Source organism: Chiloscyllium plagiosum, unplaced genomic scaffold (genome assembly GCF_037043375.1).
Source record: "Chiloscyllium plagiosum isolate Xiang-an unplaced genomic scaffold, Cpla_swu_hap1 HiC_scaffold_32, whole genome shotgun sequence".
NCBI lineage: Eukaryota > Metazoa > Chordata > Chondrichthyes > Orectolobiformes > Hemiscylliidae > Chiloscyllium > Chiloscyllium plagiosum.
This window is the reverse complement of record NW_028270170.1, coordinates 45486983-45511901: the sequence shown is the minus strand read 5'-3', so window position 1 is coordinate 45511901 and position 24919 is coordinate 45486983. Positions and strand designations below refer to the sequence as shown.

The 24919-nt window shown below is 47.1% G+C and overlaps 1 protein-coding gene across 13 annotated transcripts in view; it reads left to right on the top strand.

Annotated features, from left to right (window-relative positions):
- Positions 1-5133: 5133 nt before the first annotated feature.
- The window catches only part of LOC122539643 (microtubule-associated protein tau), a 97723-nt gene continuing 77937 nt past the window's right edge, over positions 5134-24919 (top strand). For 4 of the 13 annotated variants that reach the window (XM_087977965.1, XM_087977961.1, XM_087977960.1 and 1 more), the window contains exons 1-3: positions 5139-5431; positions 19359-19603; positions 24789-24857. In XM_087977965.1, coding sequence (XP_087834091.1) covers positions 19396-19603; positions 24789-24857 — 277 coding nt within the window. In that variant the 5' untranslated portion in view covers positions 5139-5431; positions 19359-19395. Of the gene's footprint in view, positions 5432-18770; positions 18887-19358; positions 19604-24788; positions 24858-24919 lie in introns of those variants that run through there. The other 9 variants (XM_087977963.1, XM_087977962.1, XM_087977967.1 and 6 more) reach the window with 7 other exon arrangements.

Here is a 24919-nt window from a genome sequence, read left to right as displayed (position 1 = left end):
TATCACTTCTATTTTTGTTTCTGAAAGGTTGGTAATGGGGTCCAAATCTATATGGTTGTTAATGGAGTTCCAGTTTGAATGCCAGGCCTCTCAGAATTCCCATGCATGTCTTTGTTTAGCCTGTCCCAGGATGGATGCACTGTTCCAATCGAATTGGTGCCCCACTTTGTCTGTGTGTATGGAGACCAGTGATAGTTGGTCATGTCTTTTGGTGGCCAGTTGGTGCTCGTGTATCTTGATGGCTTGTCTCCAGCCCGTCTGTCCAATGTGACATTGGTTGCACTCCTTGCAGAGTATTTTACGTATGATTGTTCATTCTGCTGGTTGTTGGTACGGCTCCTTTTAAATTCATCAGGAGCTGTTTCAGTGTGGTGGTAGACTTGTGGGCTACCATGATACCCAGGGGCTGGAATCATAGGGTGGCTAGAGTCTGTGGGCGTGTTGTGTCTTCTTGTTTAGATCTGTGGTGTAAGAATCTGTGGACTGTGCTTATCAGGTACCTGTTCCTGAATACGTTGTGTAGGTGTTTTTCCTCAGCTTCCCGTACTTCCCGGGTGCTGAATGTGTTTAAATAATGTCCTAATGCAGCTCCCCTTGAGGATGTTGGGATGGCTGCTCCTGTAGTTGAGTATCTGGTCAGTGTATTGTCGCTTTCCTGTAGACGTGGTCTGCAGCTCTCCATTGACTTATCATTCTACTATGACATCTAGGAAGGGGACTCTGTTGTTGTTCTCTTCCTCTTTGGTGAACTTTACACTGGTAAGGATGTTGTTTGTGGGTTTATTCTAATTTGTTGCATTTTGAGATGACAAAGGTATCATCCACATAGCAGACCCAAAGCTTGGGCTGGATCATGGGAATGGCTGTTCACCCTTACCTCTGCATTACTGCTTCTGCTAAGAGCCTGAACATTAGTGATCCCATAGGTGCCCCCATTTGGATACATGAGCACCAACTAGCTGCCAAAAGATATGATCAACTATCACTGGCATGCATATACACAGATGAAGGGGGACTCCAGTTCAGTTAGGACAATGCATCCATCCTGGGACAGGCTACACAAAGATATGCACAGGAACTCCTAGAGGCCTGGTATTCAAACTAGAACTCCATTAACAAACATATTGATTTGGACCCCATTCTCCAACCACTCAAACAGAACCGGAAGTGATTTCATACACCACAACAAACTGAGACAGATAAATAGCAAGTGGGACAGAACACCAGAGTTTCATCGGAGGCTCACTGATGATGTTACCTAGTATGGTGACGAAACATCTGAGGACAAATCTACCAGCTCAGCAAGTAAACTTCCAACTGATTCATTTCTCTTTTAACTTTAATCTTTCTTTGGGCTCACTTCTTATTCCTAACCTGTGTTGGGTATAATGCCACCATGATTCTTTCTTTTCATGTTTAATAATTAACAAACTCACTCTCTAGTTAACTGAAAACAGCCTGGTTAAATCTGCCCCTTTTAAAGCATCAATTCATTTGGTCCAGGTGAAAGGCATCCACAAGGGAGAGATCCTTTATAAATTAATCTTGAAGTGACCAACCAAGGAGGTAGATGAACAAGAAGGGGAGCCAGTTCATCCCTCCTCACCCAGGAACTTAATGAGTTTGGCTATTTGAATTAGGTAAATGTGAGGAGCTGCATTTTGGAAAGGCAAATCACAGCAGGATTTATACAATTAATGGTAAGGTCCTGGGGAGTGTTGCTGAACAAAGAGAACTGGGAGTGTAGGTCCATAGGTCCTTGAAAGTGGAGTGGCAGGTAGACTGGATAGTGAAGGAGGCGTTTGATATGCTTTCCTTTATTGGTCAGAGCATTGAGTATAGGAGTATATGTTGTGGCTGCACAGTTCATTGGTTAGGCCACTTTTGGAATATTGTGCGCAATTCTGGTTTCCCTCCTCTAGGAAGGATGTTGTGAAACTTAAAAGAGTTCAGAAAAGATTTAAAAGGATGTTGCCAGGGTTGGAGGGTTTGAGCTATAGGTAGAGGCTGATTGGCCGGGGATGTTTTCCCTGAGAGGTGACCTTTATAGAGGTTTATAAAATCATGAGGGGCATGGATAGGACAAATAGACAAGGTCTTTTTCCTGGGGTGGGGGAGTCCAGAACTAGAGGGCACAGGTTTACGGTGAGAGGGGCAAGATTTAAAAGTGATCAATTGGGCAACTTTTTCATGCAAAGGATGGTGCATGTGTGGAATGAGCTGCCAGAGGAAGTGATGGAGGCTGGTACAATTACAGCATTTAAGAGGCATTTGGATGGATTTATGAATAGGAAAGATTCAGAGGGATATGGACCAATTGCAGGCAGATGGGACTAGATTAGGTTGGGATATCTGGTCAGCATAGACGAGTTGGACAGAAGGGTCTGTTTCTGTGCTGTACATCTCTATTTTAGATTAGATTAGATTAGATTACATTAGATTACATTACATTACAGTGTAGAAACAGGCCCTTCAGCCCAACAAGTCCACACCGACCCACCGAAGCACAACCCACCCATACCCCTACATTTACCCCTTACCTAACACTACGGGCAATTTAGCATGGCCAATTCACCTGACCTGCACATCTTTGGACTGTGGGAGGAAACCGGAGCACCCGGAGGAAACCCACGCAGACACAGGGAGAACGTGCAAACTCCACACAGTCAGTCGCCTGAGGCGGGAATTGAACCTGGGTCTCTGGCGCTGTGAGGCAGCAGTGCTAACCACTGTGCCACCGTGCCGCCCACCAACAGATATGTTGTATCTGTCTGGAACCTTGCCTAGGGTTTGATCATAACATTACACAATTGAGACGAGAAAACTATAACACTATGAATAAAATTGGAGACTTCAAAGCTGAGTATGATAAATTCTATAAGGAATTTGTCAGTAGAGTGATCAAGAAGGCATACAGCATGCTTTCCTTCATTGGAAGGGGTATTAAGTACAAGAGTTGGCCAGTCAGTTTACAGTTGTATAAGAATTTGGTTCGGCCACATTAGGAATACTGCATACAGTTCTGGTTGCCACATTAACAAAAGGATGTGGATGGTTTGGAGAGGATGCAGAGGAGGCTCACCAGGATGTTGCCTGGTATGGAGGGCGGTAGCTACGGAGACAGGTTGGGTAGATTAGGGCTATTTTCATTAGAAAGACGGAGGTTGAGGGAGGACCTGAATGAGGTTTACAAAATCATGAGGTATAGACAGGGTGGATTCCAAGAAACTTTTTCCCAGAGTGGGGGACTCAATTACTAGGGGTCATGAGTTCAATGTGAGAGGGGAAAGGTTTAAGGGAGATACGCGTGGAAAATTCTTTACACAGAGAGTGGTGGGTTGCTAGCGGAGGTGATAGAGGCAGGCACGATAGCATCATTCAAGATGTATCTAGAGAGATATATGAATGGGCACGGAGCAAAGGGATACAGATCCTTGGAAAATAGACGGCAGGTTTTGATAGAGGATCTGGATTAGCGCAGGCTTGCAGGGGCAAAGGACCTTTTCCTGTGCTGTAATGTTCTTTGTTCTTTGAATCAGGATATGGAGCACAGGCAGGGAAATTGAATTAAGGCAGAGATTGGTCAATGGTCTTGTTCATATTTTCATCCTTAAGGAATTGGGTTTCTATTGATCTTTTGAAAGGCTATGAGAATGTGGGTGGTTTAGCTGCCAATATGGATGTTGGGGAGGACAGGTGAGGGGTGACAGGCAGACTGCCACAATCTGACACCTGCAGACCACACAACAGCTTTGTTTCCACAAAATTTTCAGATCCAGCACCTATACCCAGGAGCACTGGGTCATCCATGGATTGAGTACCATAATCTGCTCCAATGATACAGGGACCTGTCCGTTCCAAAGGATTCCCACATTGATCCAGGCAACATTTAGGTGGGGCACAGCTCCAGTTTCAACGCCCAGGTCATAGAGTCACAGAGATGTAAAGTACAGAAACAGATCCTTCAGTCCAACTCGTCCATGCCAACCAGATAACCTAACCCAATCTAGTCCCATTTGCCAGCACCCAGCCCATATCCTCCAAACTTTTCCTGTTCATATACTCACCCAATGCCTTTTAAATGTTGCAATTGTACCAGCCTCCACCACTTCCTCTGGCAGCTCATTCCATACACGCACCACCCTCTGCGTGAAAAAGTTTCCCTTTAGGTCCCTTTTATATCTTTCCCCTCTCACCCTAAACCTATGCCCTCTAGTTCTGGACTCTGCTACCCCAGGGAAAAGACTTTGTCTATTTACTGTATCCATGCCCCTCATAATTTTGTAAACCTCTATAAGGTCACCCCTCAGCCTCCAATACTCCAGGGAAAATAGCCCCAGCCTATTCAGCCTCTCCCCGTAGCTCAAATCCTCCAACCCTGGCAACATCCTTGTAAATCTTTTCTGAACCCTTTCAGGTTTCACAACATCCTTCGGATAGGAAGGAAACCAGAATTGCATGTAATATTCCAAAAGTGGCCAAACCACTCTCCTGTACAGCCACAACATGACCTCCTAACTCCTATATGTAGACAGTGAGGTCTGCAGATGCTGGAGGTCAGAGTTGAGCATGTGGTGTTGGTATAGCACAGCAGGTCAGGCAGCATCCAAGGTGCAGGAAAATCCAATGTTTCCGGCCAGAGACCTTCGTCAGGAAGAGAGAGTTCCTAATTTCGATACTCAATGCCCTGACCAATAAAGGAAAGCATACCATACACCTTTTTCACTATCCTCTCAACTGAGATTCCACTTTCAAGGGGCTATGAACCTGCACTCCCAGGTCTCTTCATTCAGCAACACTAGGACCTTACCATTAAGCATGTCCTACCCTGATTTGCCTTTCCAAAATGCAGCACCTCACATTTATCTAAGCTAAACTTCACCTGCCATTCCTCGGCCCATTGTGCAGTCTTGGGTTGCTGGGCCCACGGCTTGTTTTAGTGGGGTCCTGATGAGTGAGGTGGAGCTCTATGTGAGGCAGGGGCCAGCCGGTAAGACTGATCCTCTGCTCAGCATTCCTGCCACAGGCACCATCCTGCGGTTGGAGGTGGTCCAGGCTCTTCCAGCTTCTGCCCGTTGACTGCACGGAGGTGCCTGTGGGTTTTGGTTTGTTAGGAGAGCCCTGTTAGTTTCCCCCTTCCCCTGGTTTGCTGCATTGATTGGGACGGCGTGTCAGAGCCCCGTTAGATCCGAGCTTGCGGTCTACCCCAGGGCAGTTCCTGCCTTTTTATCTGTAAGCGAGCCCAGCCCATAATAGACACTTATCTAATGCTTGGCAGAGCTCAGCAGTGAACACACCCACTCGCTGCTGTCTCTCTCTCTTTCTCCCCCCTCTGTGTCTGATGGTCAAGGCCTGTGTGTGTGTACTGCCTGGATGATCAGCTCCCACAGAGAGCCCCCGTTGTGGGTCAGATTGAACCGGAGCTTGCACAGTGAGTACACCTATCGCCCCAGTTTGCTACCTCACGCTGTGCGGGGTCGCTGCCCAGGTTACTGCAACACACGCCGCTCTCGCTCAATCCTCTCAGTGTGTGTGCCAGCCCCAGATAGCAGAGAAAAACAGCTCCATTCTGCAGCCAGACATTGATCCCTTGGGGGGTGGGGCTTTTTTTTCTGGAAGTGTCACAGTGTCCTGAGAAACACAGTCTGTAGAAACACACAGAGACATGTCCAACAGGAGAGACTTGGAGCAGCCCCTGTCCCTGTGCTCACTCCGTTGGCCCAGACTCGGGCCCCGACGCTGCTTCCCCACCGCAAGCCCGCTCAGGGAGCACAGGAAACAGAGGGTTCACGGAGCCACACTTCAGTGAGAGTCAGTGTGTGTGTGGGACTGTACCCCAGTGAGAGTCAGTGTGTGTGTGTGGGACTGTACCCCAGTGAGAGTGTGTGGGACTGTACCCCAGTGAGAGTCAGTGTGGGTGTGTGGGACTGTACCCCAGTGAGAGTCAGTGTGTGTGTGTGGGACTGTATCCCAGTGAGAGTCAGTGTGGGTGTGTGGGACTGTATCCCAGTGAGAGTCAGTGTGTGTGTGGGACTGTATCCCAGTGAGAGTCAGTGTGTGTGTGGGACTGTATCCCAGTGAGAGTCAGTGTGGGACTGTATCCCAGTGAGAGTCAGTGTGTGTGTGGGACTGTATCCCAGTGAGAGTCAGTGTGGGACTGTATCCCAGTGAGAGTCAGTGTGTGTATGTGGGACTGTATCCCAGTGAGAGTCAGTGTGGGACTGTATCCCAGTGAGAGTCAGCGTGTGTGTGTGTGGGACTGTATCCCAGTGAGAGTCAGTGTGGGACTGTATCCCAGTGAGAGTCAGTGTGGGTGTGTGTGGGACTGTACCCCAGTGAGAGACGATGTGTGTGGGACTGTATCCCAGTGAGAGTCAGATGAATTTGCAATGTAGTTGCCGGCGACCCCTTGGGAATGACCAATCATAATATGGTAGAATTCTTTATCAAGATGGAGAATTGAGGTAGTTTGATTCTAAGATGAGAGTCCTGAATCTTAAGAAGGGAAACTGCGATGGTATGAGGCATGAGTTGGGTATGATGTAGGGTATTGAAAGGGATAACACTGGATAGGCAATGGCAAACATTCAAAGAGTGAATGGGTGAACTGCAAAAATTGTTTATTCCTGTGTGGCGTAAGCATGCAAAGAGAGCAGTGGCCATACCACATCTTATAAGGGAAGTTAAATATTAAATACAAAAAAGATACACAAAATTGGCAAAAAAAAAATAGGTCTGAGGATTGGGAACAGTTTCGAAGTCGGCAAAGAAGAACCAAGAGATTGATTAAGTTTGGTTAGTTGCAGGAAGGATGTTCCTGACGTTGCAGAAGTCCAGGACCAAGGCTCATAGTTTAAGGCTATGAGATAAATCTTAGGGAACTGAAGTGAAGAAAAATTTCTTCATCAGAGAGTAGTAATTCCGTCAAATTCAGTACCATAGAAAGTGGTTGAGACCAAAACATTGTGTTTTCTAGAAGGAGTTAGGCATAGCTATTGTGACTAAACAGATAAAGGGATTTTGAGGGGATGGACATGAATTGAATTGATTGTCATGTGTACTGAGGCACAGTGAAAAGCTTTGTCTTGTGAGCAATACAGGCAGATCACAGAGTTAAGTAGCACAGATAAGTGGCAAAAACCAAAACACAGGTACAGATGAATGTTAATAGTTTGTGAGTCCATTCAGTATTCTAACAACAGGAGGGTCGGAACTGTTTTGAAACCGGCTGGTGCATGTGTTCAGGCTTCTGTACCTTCTCCCAGATGGTTGAGGTTGTAGAAAAACATTGACAGGGTGGGATGGATCTTTGAGAATGCTGGTGGCCTTTCCTTGACAGCGGGCCTGGTAGATGGATTCTGTAGATGGGAGGTTGGCCTTTGTGATTGTCCGAGCCGAGTTTACTACTCTCTTTAACCGTCTCCGATCTTGAATGGTACAGTTGGCATACCCATTTAGTGATACATCCGACAGAATGCTCTTGATGGTGTACCTATAAAAGTTGGCACGGGTATATACCGTCATGTCAAATTTCCTCAGCTGCCTGAGGAAGAAGAGATGTTGTTGGGCCTTTGTAACCAGTGCGTCCACATGAAGAGTCCAAGAAATCTTGTTGTGGATGACCACTCCCAAGACACTCTCTACTAGTTCCACCTCTGTGCTGTTAATGTGTAGGGGGGCAGGTGAAGGCAGGACTAAGGTATTGAGCATGGTGATCAGCCACAATCATAATGAGTGGCAGAGCAGGCTGGAGTGGTTGAATAGCCTTATTCCTCCTACTGGCTTCTATGTTGTTGTGTTTCTATATGTATGGGACACCTAACCCAGTGAGAGTCAGTGTGTGTGTGTGGGACACCTAACCCAGTGAGAGTCAGTGTGTGTGTGTGGGACACCTAACCCAGTGAGAGTCAGTGTGTGTGTGTGTGGAACACCTAACCCAGTGAGAGTCAGTGTGTGTGTGTGGGACTGCTCCTGTGTGTGTGTGTGTGGGACACCTAACCCAGTGAGAGTCAGTGTGTGTGTATGTGTGTGGGACACCTAACCCAGTGAGAGTCAGTGTGTGTGTGTGTGTGGAACACCTAACCCAGTGAGAGTCAGTGTGTGTGTGTGGGACACCTAACCCAGTGAGAGTCAGTGTGTGTGTGTGGGACACCTAACCCAGTGAGAGTCAGTGTGTGTGTGTGTGTGGAACACCTAACCCAGTGAGAGTCAGTGTGTGTGTGTGGGACACCTAACCCAGTGAGAGTCAGTGTGTGTGTGTGGGACTGCTCCTGTGTGTGTGTGTGTGTGGTGGGGGGTGGGAGAGAGGGGGGACTGTTCCCCAGTGAGAGTCTGTGTGTGGGGGACTGTTCCCCAGTGACAGTCTGTGTGTGTGGGACTGTTCCCCAGTGAGAGTCTGGATGTGGGGGACTGTTCCCCAGTGAGAGTCTGTGTGTGTGGGACTGTTTCCCAGTGAGAGTCTGGGTGTGGGGGACTGTTCCCCAGTGAGGGTCGGTGTGTATATGGGACACCTAACCCAATGAGAGTCAGTGTGTGTGGAAGCCTGTTCCCCAATGAGAGTCAGTGTGTGTGGCACTGTACTCCAGTGAGAATCAGTGTGAATCAGGAGAACCCATACCCCAATGAGAGTTGGTTTGTACGGAAACCGAGCACAGGAAGGGTTAGTTTGTGCAGGACCTTTGCCTCAGTGAGAGACAGTGTGTGTGACCTGAACCCAAAGATGTGCAAGCCAGGTGAATTGGCCATGCTAAGTTGCCCGTCGTGTTAGGTGCATCAGTCAGTGGGAAATGGGTCTGGGTGGATTACTCTTTGGAGGGTCGGTGTGGACTGGTTGGGCCAAAGGGCCTGTTTCCACACTGTAGGGAATCTAATCTAATCAAAAACCCCAGAGAGAGCCAGTATATGTTGAAGTTAGAGTTAGTTTGTGTGGGATCTGTATCCCAGTGAGAGTCAAATGTGTGTGAGATCATTGCCCCAGTTAGAGTCATAGAGCAGTACAGCACGGGAACAGGCCCTTCAGGCCCAACATCTCAACGCTGACCATGATGCCATTTTAAACTAATCCCATCTGCCTGCATGTGGTCTGTATCCCAGTATTCTCTGCCTGTTCACGTGTCAGTCTAAATGTCTCTGAAACATTACTATTGTATTTGCTTCTACCAGCTCTCCTGCCAGTGCGTTCCAGGCACCTACTACCCACCCACACATACCTACTACCCTGTGTAAAAAAACGTGCCTCACCCATCTCGTTTAACTTACCCCCCTCTCACCTTAAGTCTATGCTTGCAAATATTTGAAGTTTCTACTCTGGGAAAAAGACTGACTGTCCACTCTATCCATGCCTCTCATAATGTTAACACTCTATTAGATTGCTCCTCAGCCTCTGACATTCTTGTGATAACAATCTAAGTTTGTCCAAACTTTCCTTATAGCTAACACTCTCCAATCCAGGCAATGTCCTGGTAAACTTCTTTCGCACCCTCTCCACAGCTTTCCTATAGTGTGGTTACCAGAATTACATACAATACTTGAAACTTGGCCTCACTAAAGTCTTATACGACTGCAGCATGACTTGCTATCTTTTATGCTCAATGTCCCAACTGATGCCCCCTTGTGTTGCTATTTTCAGGGAACTATGGACTTGCACCCCCAAGATCCCTCTTTACATCAGCCTCCTACGGGTCCTGCCAGTTACTGTATGTTCTCTTCTTGCATTTGACCTCCCAAAATGCTCATCCTGGTTAAACTCCACCTGCCATTTCTCTGTCCAACTTTCCAACTAATCTAAATCTTGCTCTATGCTTTGACAACCTTTATCACTATCTACACTTCCACTTATTTTCATGTAATCTTTTCCAACTTCCTAATTAGACCACCTACATTTTCATCCATATCATTTATATGTATTACAAACAGAGGTCCCAGCACTGATACTTGTGGAATACCATGGGGGTGGTATGGTGGCTCAGTGGTTAGCACTGCAGCCTCCCAGCATCAGGGACCCAGGTTCAATTCCTGCCTCGGGCGATTGTCTGTGTGGAGTTTGCACATTCTCCCCGTGTCTGCATGGGTTTCCTTCGGGTGCTCCGGTTTCCTCCCACAGTCCAAAGATGTGCAGGTCAGGTGAATTGGCCATACTAAATTGCCCATAGTGTTAGGTGCATTAGTCAGAGGGAAATGTGTCTAGGTGGGTTACTCTTCGGAGGGTCAGCGTGGACTGGTTGGGCCGAAGGGCCTGTTTCCACACTGTAGGGAATCTAATCTAATCTAACAAAACCATGGTCATAGACCTCTAGTCAGAGAAACATCCCTCCACCACTACCCTCTGTCTTCTGTGACCAAGGCAATTTTGTATCCAACTTGCCAACTCACCACGGATCCCAAGCGACTTAGTCTTCTGGATCAGCCTATCATGAGGGACCTTGTCAAATTCTGTATTAAAAGTCCCATGTAGACAACATCAACTGCCCTATCCTCATCAATCATCTATGTCACATCCTCAAAAAAACTCAATCAAATTGGTGAGACATGGCCTCCGCACTCAAAGTCATGCTGGCTACTCCTTGTAAGTCCATTCTTTTCTGATAGAGGAATATAGGAACTAGGAATGGGAGTAGGCAATTCAGCCCTTCAAACCCGCTGTTTAACATGATCATGGCTAACATTATCCTGGCCTCAACTCCACCTTCCTGCCTAATCCTCATACCCTTTATCCTGCTTTTCATCAGAAACATCTCTATTTCTTTTTCTAAATCTGTTGATTGGAAAGGAGTTCCACAGATTCACAACTCTCTGAAAGAAGTAGTTTCTTCTGATCACAGTTTTGAACCGACCTCCTCTCACTCTATAGCTATATCCTCTTGTTTGAGACTGTCCCACAAGGAGAAGCATCTCTTCAACGTCCACCTTATCAATCCTCTTTAGCATCTTGTATACCTTAATCATATCCCCCCTCATTTTTCTGAACTCGAGCGAATATTCAGCTGCTCCTCATATGGCAGCCTTTTCATCCCTGGAATTAATCTGGTGAACTGCCTCCATTGCCATTACATCCTTCCTCAATTAAGGAGACCAGAACTGGTCACAGTACTCCAGGTGTGGTCTCATCAATGCCTTATAAAATTGTAACAACACTTTTTTTAGTCTTGTAATCCAGTCTTTTTGCAATAAATGCAGGATTCCATTTGCCTTATTATATACTGCATCTGCATACCCACTTCCTGTGATTCATGCACAAAGATTCCCAGATCCCTCTGCACTGATGCCTCCCATTTTGAATCTGCTTCCCATTTAAATAATAATTTGCCCTTTTATTTTTCCAGCCAAAATGGACAACCTCACACCCACATTAAACACCACCTGCCAGGTTCTGCATCATTCTCCTAGTCCATCAATATCCATCTGTAAATTCTTTATCTCCTCATCACTGCCTGCTTTCCTATTTTTGTATCATCTGCCAACTTTATTATATTACACTCTGTCCCTGTTTACAGATCACTTATCTAATGCATGTAAATCCTGTCACTGAGAATATTCTTCAGTAATTATTCTACTACTGATGTAAAGATCACCAGCCTATAATTTCCTGGATTATCCCTTCTTAAATAAAGGAATGACATTGGCTATTCTCCAGTCTTCTGGGACCTCACCTATGGCTAAAGTGGATAGGAAGATCTCTGCCAAGGCCTGAGCAATCTCAAACCTTCCTTCCCTCAGTATTCTGGGATAGATCCCATCAGGCCCTAGGGGCTTACCTTCCTTAATGTTTTTCAAGGTACCCAATAACACCTCCTCCTTAATATCGACATGCCCTAGAATGTCAGCATACCACTCCCTAATCTTACCGTGCCATCCATGTTCTTCTTTTTGGTGAATACTGATGTGAAGTATTTGCTGGCTCTACATATAAATTTCCTCCTTTGTGGGCCTACCTTTTCTCCAACTACCTTCTTGCTCCTAGTACATGTGTAAAATGCCTTGGGATTCTCCTTAATCCCAAGTGCCCAGGACGGGTGGCTCAGTGGTTAGTACTACAGCACCAGGGACCTGGGTTCAATTCCATCCTCGGGTGACAGACTGTGTGGAATTTGTATGTTCTCCCTGTGTCTGTGTGGGTTTCCTCCAGGTGCACTGAAGATAGTGTTTTGGCCATGCTAAACTGCCTCGTGTCCAAGGATGTGCAGGCTAAGTGGATTAGCCATGGGGAATGTAAGGTTACAGGGATAGGGAGTAGGATGCTGTTTGGAGGGTCAGCATGGACTCGATGGGATATGGTCTGCTTCCATGCTGTAAGGATTCTACAGTTTCATGACCTGCTTCCTTTATACTCATCAAGGGCCTTGTCTGATCTCAGTTTGCTGAAACTTACATACGCTTCCTTTTTTATTAGCTAAACATCCAAAATCTTATGCCATCCAGAGTTCCAAAGTATTTCCATTCTTATCTTTCATCCAGATTGGAACGTGCTAATCCTGAACTCTGATCAACTGACCATTAAAAAACTCCTCCATGTCAGAAATGGATTTATCCTCAAACATGTGCTCCATACCTGATTTCTCCAGTTCCTCCTTAATACTGTTATAATTATCCTTCCCACAATTTAGCACATGCACTTGATGGATTTATTCTTATCTATAAACCACCTAAAACTTAAGGAATTATGATCACTATTTCCAAAATGCTCCCCTACTGAATCTTCAATCACCTGGCCAGGCTCCTTCCCTAGTTGGACTATCTACATATTGTTTCACAAAGCACTTGACAAAGTCTGACCCATCCAAGCCCCTGGCACTAATCCAGTCCCAGTCAATATTGGGGAAGTTAAAATCACCCACTACAACATGTCTTTCCATGATCTGTTTACATATCTGTGGTTCTATTTCTGCCTGGCTATTCGGAGGACTATAGTATAAACCCATCATAGTGATTGCACCTTTCATATTCCTGAGTTCTGCCAATATGGCCTCACTGGATGAGCCCTTCAGCATGTCCACTCTTAGGGCAGCTGTGACATTTTCCTTAATCAGTAATGCAACTCCCTCACCCCTTCTACATGCCTCTCTATCACACCCTAAATATTTAAACGCTGGAACATTGAGCTGCTAAACCTGTCCTTTTCTCAACCAGGTTTCTGTAATAGTAACATTGTAGTAACATTGAACTAATCCAGGTCCTAAGCTCATCTGCTTTACCCAATATACTCCTTGCTTTGAAATAAATACACTTTGTTAACCTGGCCTTGCCTTTTCTTCCTATCAAACTGACTTAACCTCTTCCTCCTCCTTCATCGATCCACAGTGTGTGTGGGACTGTACCCTAGTGAGAGTCAGCATGTGTGCGTGGGACTGTACCCTAGTCAGAGCCAGTGTGTGTGTGTGTGTGACTGTACCCTAGCGAGAGTCAGTGTGTGTGTGTGGGACTGTACCCCAGTGAGAGTCAGCGTGTGTGTGTGGGACTGTACCCTAGCGCGAGTCAGTGTGTGTGTGTGGGACTGTACCCCAGTGCGAGTCAGTGTGTGTGTGTGGCACTGTATCCCAGTGCGAGTCAGTGTGTGTGTGTGGCATTGTACCCCAGTGCGAGTCAGTGTGTGTGGGGGACTGTACCCCAGTGAGAGTCAGTGGCTGTGTGTGACATTGTACCCCAGTGAGAGTCATTGTGTGTGGGGGGGACTGTACCCCAGTGAGAGTCACTGTGTGTGTGTGGGACTGTACCCCAGTGCGAGTCAGTGTGTGTGGGGGACTGTACCCCAGTGAGAGTCATTGTGTGTGGGGGGGACTGTACCCCAGTGAGAGTCACTGTGTGTGTGTGGGACTGTACCCCAGTGCGAGTCAGTGTGTGTGTGTGACATTGTACCCCAGTGAGAGTCATTGTGTGTGGGGGGGACTGTACCCCAGTGAGAGTCATTGTGTGTGGGGGGGACTGTACCCCAGTGAGAGTCACTGTGTGTGTGTGGGACTGTACCCCAGTGCGAGTCAGTGTGTGTGTGTGACATTGTACCCCAGTGAGAGTCATTGTGTGTGGGGGGGACTGTACCCCAGTGAGAGTCACTGTGTGTGTGTGGGACTGTACCCCAGTGCGAGTCAGTGTGTGTGGGGGACTGTACCCCAGTGAGAGTCAGTGGCTATGTGTGGGACTGAAAGGAGGTACTCGAGAGTAGTAATATCTGGATTACTCCTGGTGCTGCGAGCTAGTGAGGGTAGGAATAAGAGGATCGAGCAGATGAATGCGTGGCTGAGGAGCTGGTGTGTGAGAGAAGGGTTCAAATTTTTGGATCATTGGGATGTCTTCTGAGGTAGAAGTGACCTGTGCAAGAAGGACGGATTGCACCTGAATTGGAAGGGGACTAATATATTGGCGGGGGGATTTGCAAGAGGTGCTCAGGAGGATTTAACCTAGTAATGTGGTGGGGGAAAAAGAGGTGGTGGGACCCAGGGAGTAATAGTGAGGAAAGAGATCAATCCGAGACTGGTACAGTTGAGAAAAGAAGTGAGTCAAACAGTCAGGGACAAAGCGGAGAACAAGGTAGGACTGATAAATTAAACTGCATTTATTTCAATGAAAGAGGCCTAAAAGGGAAGGCAGATTAACTCGGGGATGGTTAGGAAAAAGGGACTGGAATATCGTAGCAATTACAGAAACGTGGCTCAGGGATGGACAGGACTGGCAGCTTAATATTCCAGGATACAAATGCGACAGGAAGGATGGGGCGGGGGGGGGGGGGCAAGAGAGCAATGAGGAGTGGCATTTTTGATAAAGGATAGTATTACAGTTGTACTTAGGGGGGATATTCCTGCAGTGAGTGTCAGTGTGTGTGTGTGGGACTGTATCCCAGTGAGAGTCACTGTGTGTATGAGACTGTATCCCAGTGATAGTCAGTATGTGTGTGTGGGACTGTACCCCAGTGAGAGCCAGGGTGTGTGTTTGTGAAACTGTACCCCAGTGAGAGTCAGGGTGTGTGGGGGGGACTGTACCCCAGTGAGAGTCACTGTGTGTGTGTGGGACTGTACCCCAGTGCGAGTCAGTGTGTGTGTGTGACATTGTACCCCAGTGAGAGTCATTGTGTGTGGGGGGGACTGTACCCCAGTGAGAGTCATTGTGTGTGGGGGGGACTGTACCCCAGTGAGAGTCACTGTGTGTGTGTGTGGGACTGTACCCCAGTGCGAGTCAGTGTGTGTGTGTGACATTGTACCCCAGTGAGAGTCATTGTGTGTGGGGGGGACTGTACCCCAGTGAGAGTCACTGTGTGTGTGTGGGACTGTACCCCAGTGCGAGTCAGTGTGTGTGGGGGACTGTACCCCAGTGAGAGTCATTGTGTGTGGGGGGGACTGTACCCCAGTGAGAGTCACTGTGTGTGTGTGGGACTGTACCCCAGTGCGAGTCAGTGTGTGTGTGTGACATTGTACCCCAGTGAGAGTCATTGTGTGTGGGGGGGACTGTACCCCAGTGAGAGTCATTGTGTGTGGGGGGGACTGTACCCCAGTGAGAGTCACTGTGTGTGTGTGGGACTGTACCCCAGTGCGAGTCAGTGTGTGTGTGTGACATTGTACCCCAGTGAGAGTCATTGTGTGTGGGGGGGACTGTACCCCAGTGAGAGTCACTGTGTGTGTGTGGGACTGTACCCCAGTGCGAGTCAGTGTGTGTGGGGGACTGTACCCCAGTGAGAGTCAGTGGCTATGTGTGGGACTGAAAGGAGGTACTCGAGAGTAGTAATATCTGGATTACTCCTGGTGCTGCGAGCTAGTGAGGGTAGGAATAAGAGGATCGAGCAGATGAATGCGTGGCTGAGGAGCTGGTGTGTGAGAGAAGGGTTCAAATTTTTGGATCATTGGGATGTCTTCTGAGGTAGAAGTGACCTGTGCAAGAAGGACGGATTGCACCTGAATTGGAAGGGGACTAATATATTGGCGGGGGGATTTGCAAGAGGTGCTCAGGAGGATTTAACCTAGTAATGTGGTGGGGGAAAAAGAGGTGGTGGGACCCAGGGAGTAATAGTGAGGAAAGAGATCAATCCGAGACTGGTACAGTTGAGAAAAGAAGTGAGTCAAACAGTCAGGGACAAAGCGGAGAACAAGGTAGGACTGATAAATTAAACTGCATTTATTTCAATGAAAGAGGCCTAAAAGGGAAGGCAGATTAACTCGGGGATGGTTAGGAAAAAGGGACTGGAATATCGTAGCAATTACAGAAACGTGGCTCAGGGATGGACAGGACTGGCAGCTTAATATTCCAGGATACAAATGCGACAGGAAGGATGGGGCGGGGGGGGGGGGGCAAGAGAGCAATGAGGAGTGGCATTTTTGATAAAGGATAGTATTACAGTTGTACTTAGGGGGGATATTCCTGCAGTGAGTGTCAGTGTGTGTGTGTGGGACTGTATCCCAGTGAGAGTCACTGTGTGTATGAGACTGTATCCCAGTGATAGTCAGTATGTGTGTGTGGGACTGTACCCCAGTGAGAGCCAGGGTGTGTGTTTGTGAAACTGTACCCCAGTGAGAGTCAGGGTGTGTGTGTGTGGGACAGTACCCCAGAGAGAGTCAGTGTGTGTGTGGGACTGTACCCTAGTGAGAGTCAGGGTGTGTGTGTGTGGGACAGTACCCCAGAGAGAGTCAGTGTGTGTGTGGGACTGTACCCTAGTGAGAGTCAGGGTGTGTGTGTGTGGGACAGTACCCCAGAGAGAGTCAGTGTGTTTGTGGAACTGTACCCCAGTGAGAGTCAGGGTGTGTGTGTGTGGGACAGTACCCCAGAGAGAGTCAGTGTGGGTGTGGGACTGTACCCTAGTGAGAGTCAGCGTGTGTGTGTGGGACTGTACCCCAGTCAGAGCCAGTGTGTGTGTGTGGGACTGTACCCTAGTGAGAGCCAGTGTGTGTGTGTGGGACTGTACCCCAGTGAGAGAGTCAGCATGTGTGTGTGGGACTGTACCCTAGTGAGAGTCAGCGTGTGTGTATGGGACTGTACTCCAGTGAGAGAGTCAGCATGTGTGTGTGGGACTGTACCCCAGTCGGAGCCAGTGTGTGTGACTGTACCCTAGTGAGAGTCAGTGTGTGTGTATGGGACTGTACCCCAGTGAGAGTCAGCGTGTGTGTGTGGGACTGTACGCCAGTGAGAGTCAGCGTGTGTGTGTGGGACTGTACGCCAGTGAGAGTCAGCGTGTGTGTGTGGGACTGTACTCTAGTGAGAGTCAGCGTGTGTGTGTGGGACTGTACCCCAGTGAGAGTCAGCGTGTGTGTGTGGGACTGTACCCTAGTGAGAGTCAGCATGTGTGCGTGGGACTGTACCCTAGTCAGAGCCTGTGTGTGTGGGACTGTACCCCAGTGAGAGTCAGTGTGTGTGTGTGGGACTGTACCCCAGTGAGAGTCAGCGTGTGTGTGTGGGACTGTACCCCAGTGAGAGTCAGCGTGTGTGTGTGGGACTGTACCCCAGTGAGAGTCAGCGTGTGTGTGTGGGACTGTACCCTAGTGAGAGTCAGCATGTGTGCGTGGGACTGTACCCTAGTCAGAGCCTGTGTGTGTGTGACTGTACCCTAGTGAGAGTCAGTGTGTGTGTGTGGGACTGTACCCCAGTGAGAGTCAGCGTGTGTGTGTGGGACTGTACCCCAGTGAGAGTCAGCGTGTGTGTGTGGGACTGTACCCCAGTGAGAGTCAGCGTGTGTGTGTGGGACTGTACCCCAGTGAGAGTCAGCGTGTGTGTGTGGGACTGTACCCCAGTGAGAGTCAGCGTGTGTGTGTGGGACTGTACCCCAGTGAGAAAGTCAGCGTGTGTGTGTGGGACTGTACCCTAGTGAGAGTCAGCGTGTGTGTGGGACTGTACCCCAGTCAGCGCCAGTGTGTGTGTGGGACTGTACCCTAGTGAGAGTCAGCGTGTGTGTGTGGGACTGTACCCCAGTGAGAGTCAGCGTGTGTGTGTGGGACTGTATCCCAGGAGCTTCTGTAAAGTGTGCCATTTGTAATTTGACTGTTCTGACGATGTTTTTGCTTTGATACCTCTGGCCAACTTTGCCCAACATGCAGGAGCGTGAGGTCTTTCTGGACATCCTAACTTCACCTCAATGTCAATCTCTCCATCTGTGCCCCTTTGATTCCCTAATTTTTTTTTTGATTCCCCACAGTGTGGAAACAGGCCCTACGGTCCAACAAGTCCACACCGACTCTCCGAAGAGTAACCCACCCAGACCCATTTCCCTCTGACTAATGCACCTAACACTACGGGCAATTTAGCATGACCAATTCACCCTGACCTGCACGTTTTTGGACTGTGGGAGGAAACCAGAGCATCTGGAGGAAACCCACGCAGACACGGGGAGAATGTGCAAACTCCACACAGACAGCCGCCCCAGGCTGGAATCGAACCCAGGTCCCTGGTATTGTGAGGCAGCAGTGCTAACCACTGAGCCACCGTGCTGCCCCACGGTGCTTTGAATATGGTCAGAGCACAGAGCCTGGCTGACATTTCCGCTGCTAGCTCACCGGATCATGGTGAACCAGAGCTCCATCTCAGCGGCTGTTGTGTTGAGATTATCCAAGAGAGAGATGGGAGCATTGGGCACACTCTGATTCTCGTCCAGCCCGTGAGGCCGAATATCTGACTGGGTGCTTCTCTCCTGGTTTCTGGGTCTCGGCATTAGTCTGGCAGCTCTTTCCTGCCCCCTTGGGGCTTATTATTGGACTCAGCAATTCAGTACTGATCTGTATGGTTCAGTACTAGACTTGGTGGTCCTATAGAGCTCAATATCAACATGGACGGTTCACTCTCAGTCTTAGGGGCAGGCTGATCTGCTCAGCAGTAGAAATAATGAAACTGAATAGTGGTGTGTTTACACAGCTAAGTCTGGAAGCAAGGCTGAAACCCGACTCAGGGACTTGAACTGCCTGCTCTGTCACTGCTGAATCAGGTCAATTGCTGGCTTTGTGGCTAATCCTGAAAAGGGAGTGTTGTGGGCAAGTGGGGTGTGTGTCCCTGTAAAGGGCACAGAATGAATGAGCCCTGGAAACGGTCTGTGGGTCTACATCACTGGACCTTGCCATCGGTGTGAAATATTCCTTTAAGACTGAACCAGAAACGATACAGATTTCTGGCCCTTCGCAGGAGTCAGTATTTCGATGTTTCTGGAAAGGGCACAAAGCTTTGTCTCTTTCTGCAGCTTTGTGGATATTGCAGGGCTGAATTTTTCTGGCAAGCTGACAATGTGGCAGATGGAGACAGGGTTAGAGACTTGTGTATAATGGGGAATGTCGTGTAATGGAATGCTGTTCTGCAGTGAATTTAAAGGAGATCCATCGTTAGCAAAGAAATCCTGTGCCGTTCTGCACTAATCATGAATATGGAGGTGTAGCTGATCCCTCTCCCCTCCCCCTCTCTTTCAGGCTGAATCTGTGTGGGAATAGCTGAGCATCAGTACCAATGCAGTGTAACAAGCCCCTGCACAACTCATCAGGAGAACCCGATCAAGCTGCAGCAGAGATGGAGACAGTGGTTAGTGGAGAGCACAGTCTGTGTGTCGACCAAGATAGGGACAATAAACCAGCACCGGGCCTCCCCGAGGTGAACGAGAATGGAGTTGGGGTAACCGCAGCAACGCAGTTTGGGGCAGCAAACCAAGCGACTAAAGGTCAGTGAAGAAAAAGGGGCTTTGTTATGAATTGGTTTTCTTTCTCAGATGGGTGGAAGCAGCAGAGTTAAGCACAGATGGCTCAGGGCGTTGCTGCAGCCAGTGCTGGAATATTCTAGCAAATACTGACATATATGCCAGGGCTGCAGTTGCTACAATTTTTTCAGAATGAGCTTTTGTGTGCAATTGGTCGCAGCTTTGAAATGCTTTTCCTGCAGATTAATGCTGCTAAAGCATCCTCAAACAGACGGAACCAATTTAGACAGAGCTAATTCTGTAACCCTTGGTGACCTGCTCTCTGGTTTGAAAAGCTTCAATTACATCGAGAGAATCCACTCCAGAAAGGACCTTTCGGTTTTCTTGTTCCAGTGCAAGACATCCCCACAACCGACAAAACCGAAGGTGATTTTCTTGCTGTGGCTTTGTGCAGCCATTGTGCCCCACCCCAGCTCGTACATAGTGGAGAGGGAAACGCAGAAAAGGTTCACCATTGCTGTATGTTACAGACAGTGGCAGGCACCTGTCCACCAGGTCAGAACTCAGCTTTTTATCACAAATCAATTGTCTGTATTAAAAAGGGGTTCCTCTGTCAGCTCACAGGCACCCCAGGCATGGGTTGTCTTTTCTGCCTCACGCAGTCATATTTTCACATCCAGAACACCATCAGATTTCAGGTCTGAGAGCAGTGGAGTGGGGTTGGGTTTATGTGTGATCATGTCATATATGTGACAGCAAGTCGAAAGCTTGTTTTACACCTGTCCCATTGCAACTTATGATGAGCCCGAAAGAAAGTTGGGATCTGACTTACGTCTCCTTGTACCCTGACCTAAGATCATTACTACAACCACCAACTAACAAGATCATGCAAGAGCACAGGCAGTAGCTTCAAACAGATGGGCCGAATGGCTTGGTTCCATACTGTAGTTTTAGATTTTGTTTATTTATCATCATGTGTATCTTATTGCAAAATACAATGAAAAGTGTTCCATAATGTTACCACTCTTTGACACCATCTTAAAAACACAGAAAAATAACCAAAAGATGGAACATAAATGCAGAAAAATGAAGAAATCAAGAGAATGTCCACTTTGACAGTCGTTCTTGTTGTGTGCTCTCTTATGGGGCTGGTGACCAGGCACAAATCTCCTTCATCATGCCACCCCTGAAACGCAAGCTGCCCACTCTTCAGTGCCATCTCCCCTCCACTGACCCCCTCGTCACTGAGTCCTCGATGGATCAATGCTGCTGGCTACTGCACCGTCCCAAACTCACCTCCGCCACCATCACCGTGAGTCCACTCAGGGCCCACCTCGCCAACACAGCCGCTGCTGATGCTGCCGAGTTTTGTACCGGGCCCCAACCAGTCACGGCCTCCGCCATCTCCGTGAATCTGCACTGGACGTAGATGGTGTTGGGAACCCCAGGCCGGCCTCCCACCTCACTGTCATGGGTCCGCGCTGCTGGGCACACTTGCCGCTGCCAACACTGTCACCGCAATGGAGTTCTTCACCAAGAGGTAAGTGAAACAAAAAGAGAAAGAAGAATAAACAGGAAAAGAAGAAAACAGAAGGATAACTGGCAGAAGGGTGAGGCCCCGGCTCGGGAGCCCTACTTCATCACTACCTGACCGGATATTACCGGTATCATAATCACCCATTAGGGTCCGACTGAACCATCACCACTGTCTGGAAATGTGTTGCTGGAAAAGCGCAGCAGGTCAGGCAGCATCCAGGGAACAGGAGAATCGACGTTTCGGGCATAAGCCCTGCTGCGCTTTTCCAGCAACACATTTCCAGCTCTGATCTCCAGCATCTGCAGTCCTCACTTTTTCCATCACCACTGTCTGTTTGCTTAATGGAAGCATACATCAACTGCCATGGAGTTTGCCCTCACCAGTCAGCATGTGCTCACCTATCTGGACAATTTATTCACCCAGGGGAACTGCCTGTATATCAGGCTCACAGAAGCCCAAGAACATGCCGTTCAACTCAACAGCTCCATGCTTCACCTGAACATCCTCCCATCCTTCTTCATCACATTCCTCTCATTGCTCAGTATCTAACTCAATCAACGGATCTTTTTATTGATTCTTTCCTTAAGTCTTTATGCAGCTTTGCCTTAAAACTATGTTTGCCTTTTGTCTCTCTTTTCTTCCTAAGGCAGCAGGTTCCACATTCTCACTACTTGCTGAGTAAAAATGTTTTTAATTAGTTTCTTATTATATTATTAGCATCTTATACTTATAATCCCTGGTACTGGTTTCTTCCACAAGAGGAAACATCAGTTCTATATCTACCTTATTGAACTCTTCAAAACTTTAAAAGCCTCTGTATGGTTCCCCCTAGGTTTTCTCTATAACAGAGTTGCAGCCTCTTCAGTTTTCCCTGATCAGTAAAGCCTCACTTTTGTGTCATTTTTCAAAATCATTTTTACAACATCTCCAATACTCTGCATCCTCTTAATGATGTGGAAATAAGAACTGTTCCTGGTACTACAACTATAATCCAATCATATTCTGATATGAATTTAATGTACTTTCTTTGCTTTTCAATGCCTTATAGAACTAAACGTTTTTTCCTTTTAAATAGCTTTATTAACCTGAATCACAATCAGTAGTTAACAATCCTAGTGACATTCAGAAGTATGTAGACTTCCTTATTCTCCTGTCTGTTATACAGACGGTCATCTGCCAATTGCATGCCCATTCTGAAAGTTTATCAATCTTGTCTTTGAATCTTTTGCAGTTCTCCTTTGCATAAATTATTGCGTTAAATTTAGTGCTGATTGCAAATTTTGAAATTGTGATTCCACTTCTCAAGTCCAGTGGAACAGATCTGAATTATTGTCGCAGAACTTCTTCAACTGATCTGTTGCTTCTTAATTCACTCACACAGGATGTGGGTGTCAGACCTGCAATTATTGTCCATCCCTAATTACCCTGGAGAAAGACCTACCTCCACGAATCGCTGCAGATTCGGAAGGGACAGTGGCATAGTTCCAAGCCAGGATGGTATGTGACTTGTAGGTGGTGGGTTTGTTTTTTAAAAATCCCTTCAGTGTGGAAACAGGCCCTTTGGCCCAACAAAATCCCACCCAGACCCATTCCCCCTCCCCCTAATGCACCTAACCTACAATCCCTGAGCACTATGGGCAATTTAGCATGGCCAATTCACCTGACCTTTGATTGTGGGAGGAAACATCTTTGATTGTGGGAGGAAACCAGAGCACCCGGAGGAAAGCCTCGCAGATACGGGGAAAATGTGCAAACTCCACACAGACAGTTGCCTGAAGCAGGAATTGAACCCAGGTCCCTGGTGCTGTGAGGCAGCAGTGCTAAATATGAGCCACTGTGCCATCCCAAATGTTTTCCCATGTGTCAACTGCCCTTGTCCTTCACTGAGTCATTGGCTCAGAAGCTGCTACCTAAGCAGCCTTGGTGAGCTACTACAATGCGCCTTGTAATTTATCCACACCTGCTACTACTGTACATTGGTAGTGGAGAAAGTGAATGTTTAGGTGATGTATGGTAAACTTATCAAGTGAGCTGATTCTCCTGGATGGTGTCAAGCTTCTTGAATGGAGAGGGTTCATCACCCTTCTGACTTATGTCTTATAGATGGTAGATAGGCTTTGGGAAGTCAGGAGGTGAATTACAGTGATGGACCAGGCCAGACTCTCTCAAAGCATTTGAAGAAGGCAGCCGAGACCCTAACTTTTCTCGTTGCTTTAAGCAGGTGTAACGCAGATATTCCAGGAGTGATGCAGCTGGCCTGACCACTCAGTTTTAAACAAAACCGTGTTTATTTAATCATGAACAAAAGAGAACAAAATATAGAATAACATCACTTACCTTAAAACCCAATCGACTCTATTGCAACTAATGATGCTGTTACAAATACTTGCAACATGCCCAAAATCACCCCCTTGGCAAAAAAAAGGTAAATTCAAATAGAGGTCATTACAGAAGAGAGATTGTAGAGAGAGGAAGAGGATCAGCATAGAGCTGCTTCTTTGGGTCCAGCAGTTTGTCTGGGTTCCCAGCTAAGACTTGACCCATACCTGCAAAACATCCAGACTACAAAAAACAAAACAAACCAGAGAAAAGCTAAGCTGGGAGAACTGGCCACTCCCCTTTCATTGTACAAGTATTTTATTAAAAACTTAAAAGCTTCTTCAAGAAGATAAACCCAGACATATTGGAACCTCTGCCTTTACGACCCCTAAGAAAAAACCCAACGACAACATAACCATGTTAATGGAGCAGCATTGTCACATTACTCACTGCAAGCTTCCTAGCCTCTGACCTGCTCTTTTACCCACAGTGCTTTTTATGGTCAGTCCAGTTCAGTGTTTGCTCAATCATAACCCCAGTATGTTGACAGTGGAGTATTCAGCAAAGGTGATGTCATTGGATATCAAGAGCAGGTCGTTAAATTCTCTCTTGTGGGATAGGGTCTTTGACTAGCACTTGTATGGCAGAAATGTTACTTTCCACATGTCAGCCTAAACCTGAACATTATCTCAAATTTTGCTGTACAAAGGCAGGGTCTTTACGTTATTTGAAAAAGTTGCAAAAGGTGCTGAACATTGAAATTTGCACGATGAACATCCCCAATCCTCACTTTATGATAGAGGGACGGCCATGATTAAACAACTGAAGGTGGTTGGGCTGAGGACACTAATCTGAGGACCTCCTGAAGAGATATCCTGGAGTAGAGATAACTGACCTGTAATAACCACAGCCATGTTCCTGTGATAGGTGTGGCTCCAACCAGTGGAGAGTTTTGCTGCATTTGGTCAAAAGCTCCTTAATGCCAAGGGCAGTTGCTGTCACCTCTCCTCTCTTCACCAGTGTTTGTGTAGTAGAAATTATTATACTGATCCGATTACTAGTTGAGTTAATGTTAACAGTTCAGATGAATGCTGCAGTAATTGTTCTATTGATTTAGGTTAGTTCTATAATCTTGTAGTACTTATACTGATCTGGATTAGTGTGCTAGATTCCATTGTATATCTGGATTAGTGTTTTAGAGTACTGCTCTGGATTAACTCCCTCGAATTAATTATATTCATTTGAATTAATAATCAAGATAATTTAACCTGAAAGACCTATTATGGATTTAAAACTGAGCCAGATAAGTGACAAATTTCTCTGGTATTTTGAATGATATATATCCACTTTCAGATTCTTCTCCTTTGTCAGATGAGCCTGTTTCAGATGCTTCTGATGTAAAAAGTACACCATCTTCAGAAGGTAAGTGCCTTCCTTTCTCCGTATAATAGAAACAATTGCCTCCTAAAGAGTGGTTTAAACCT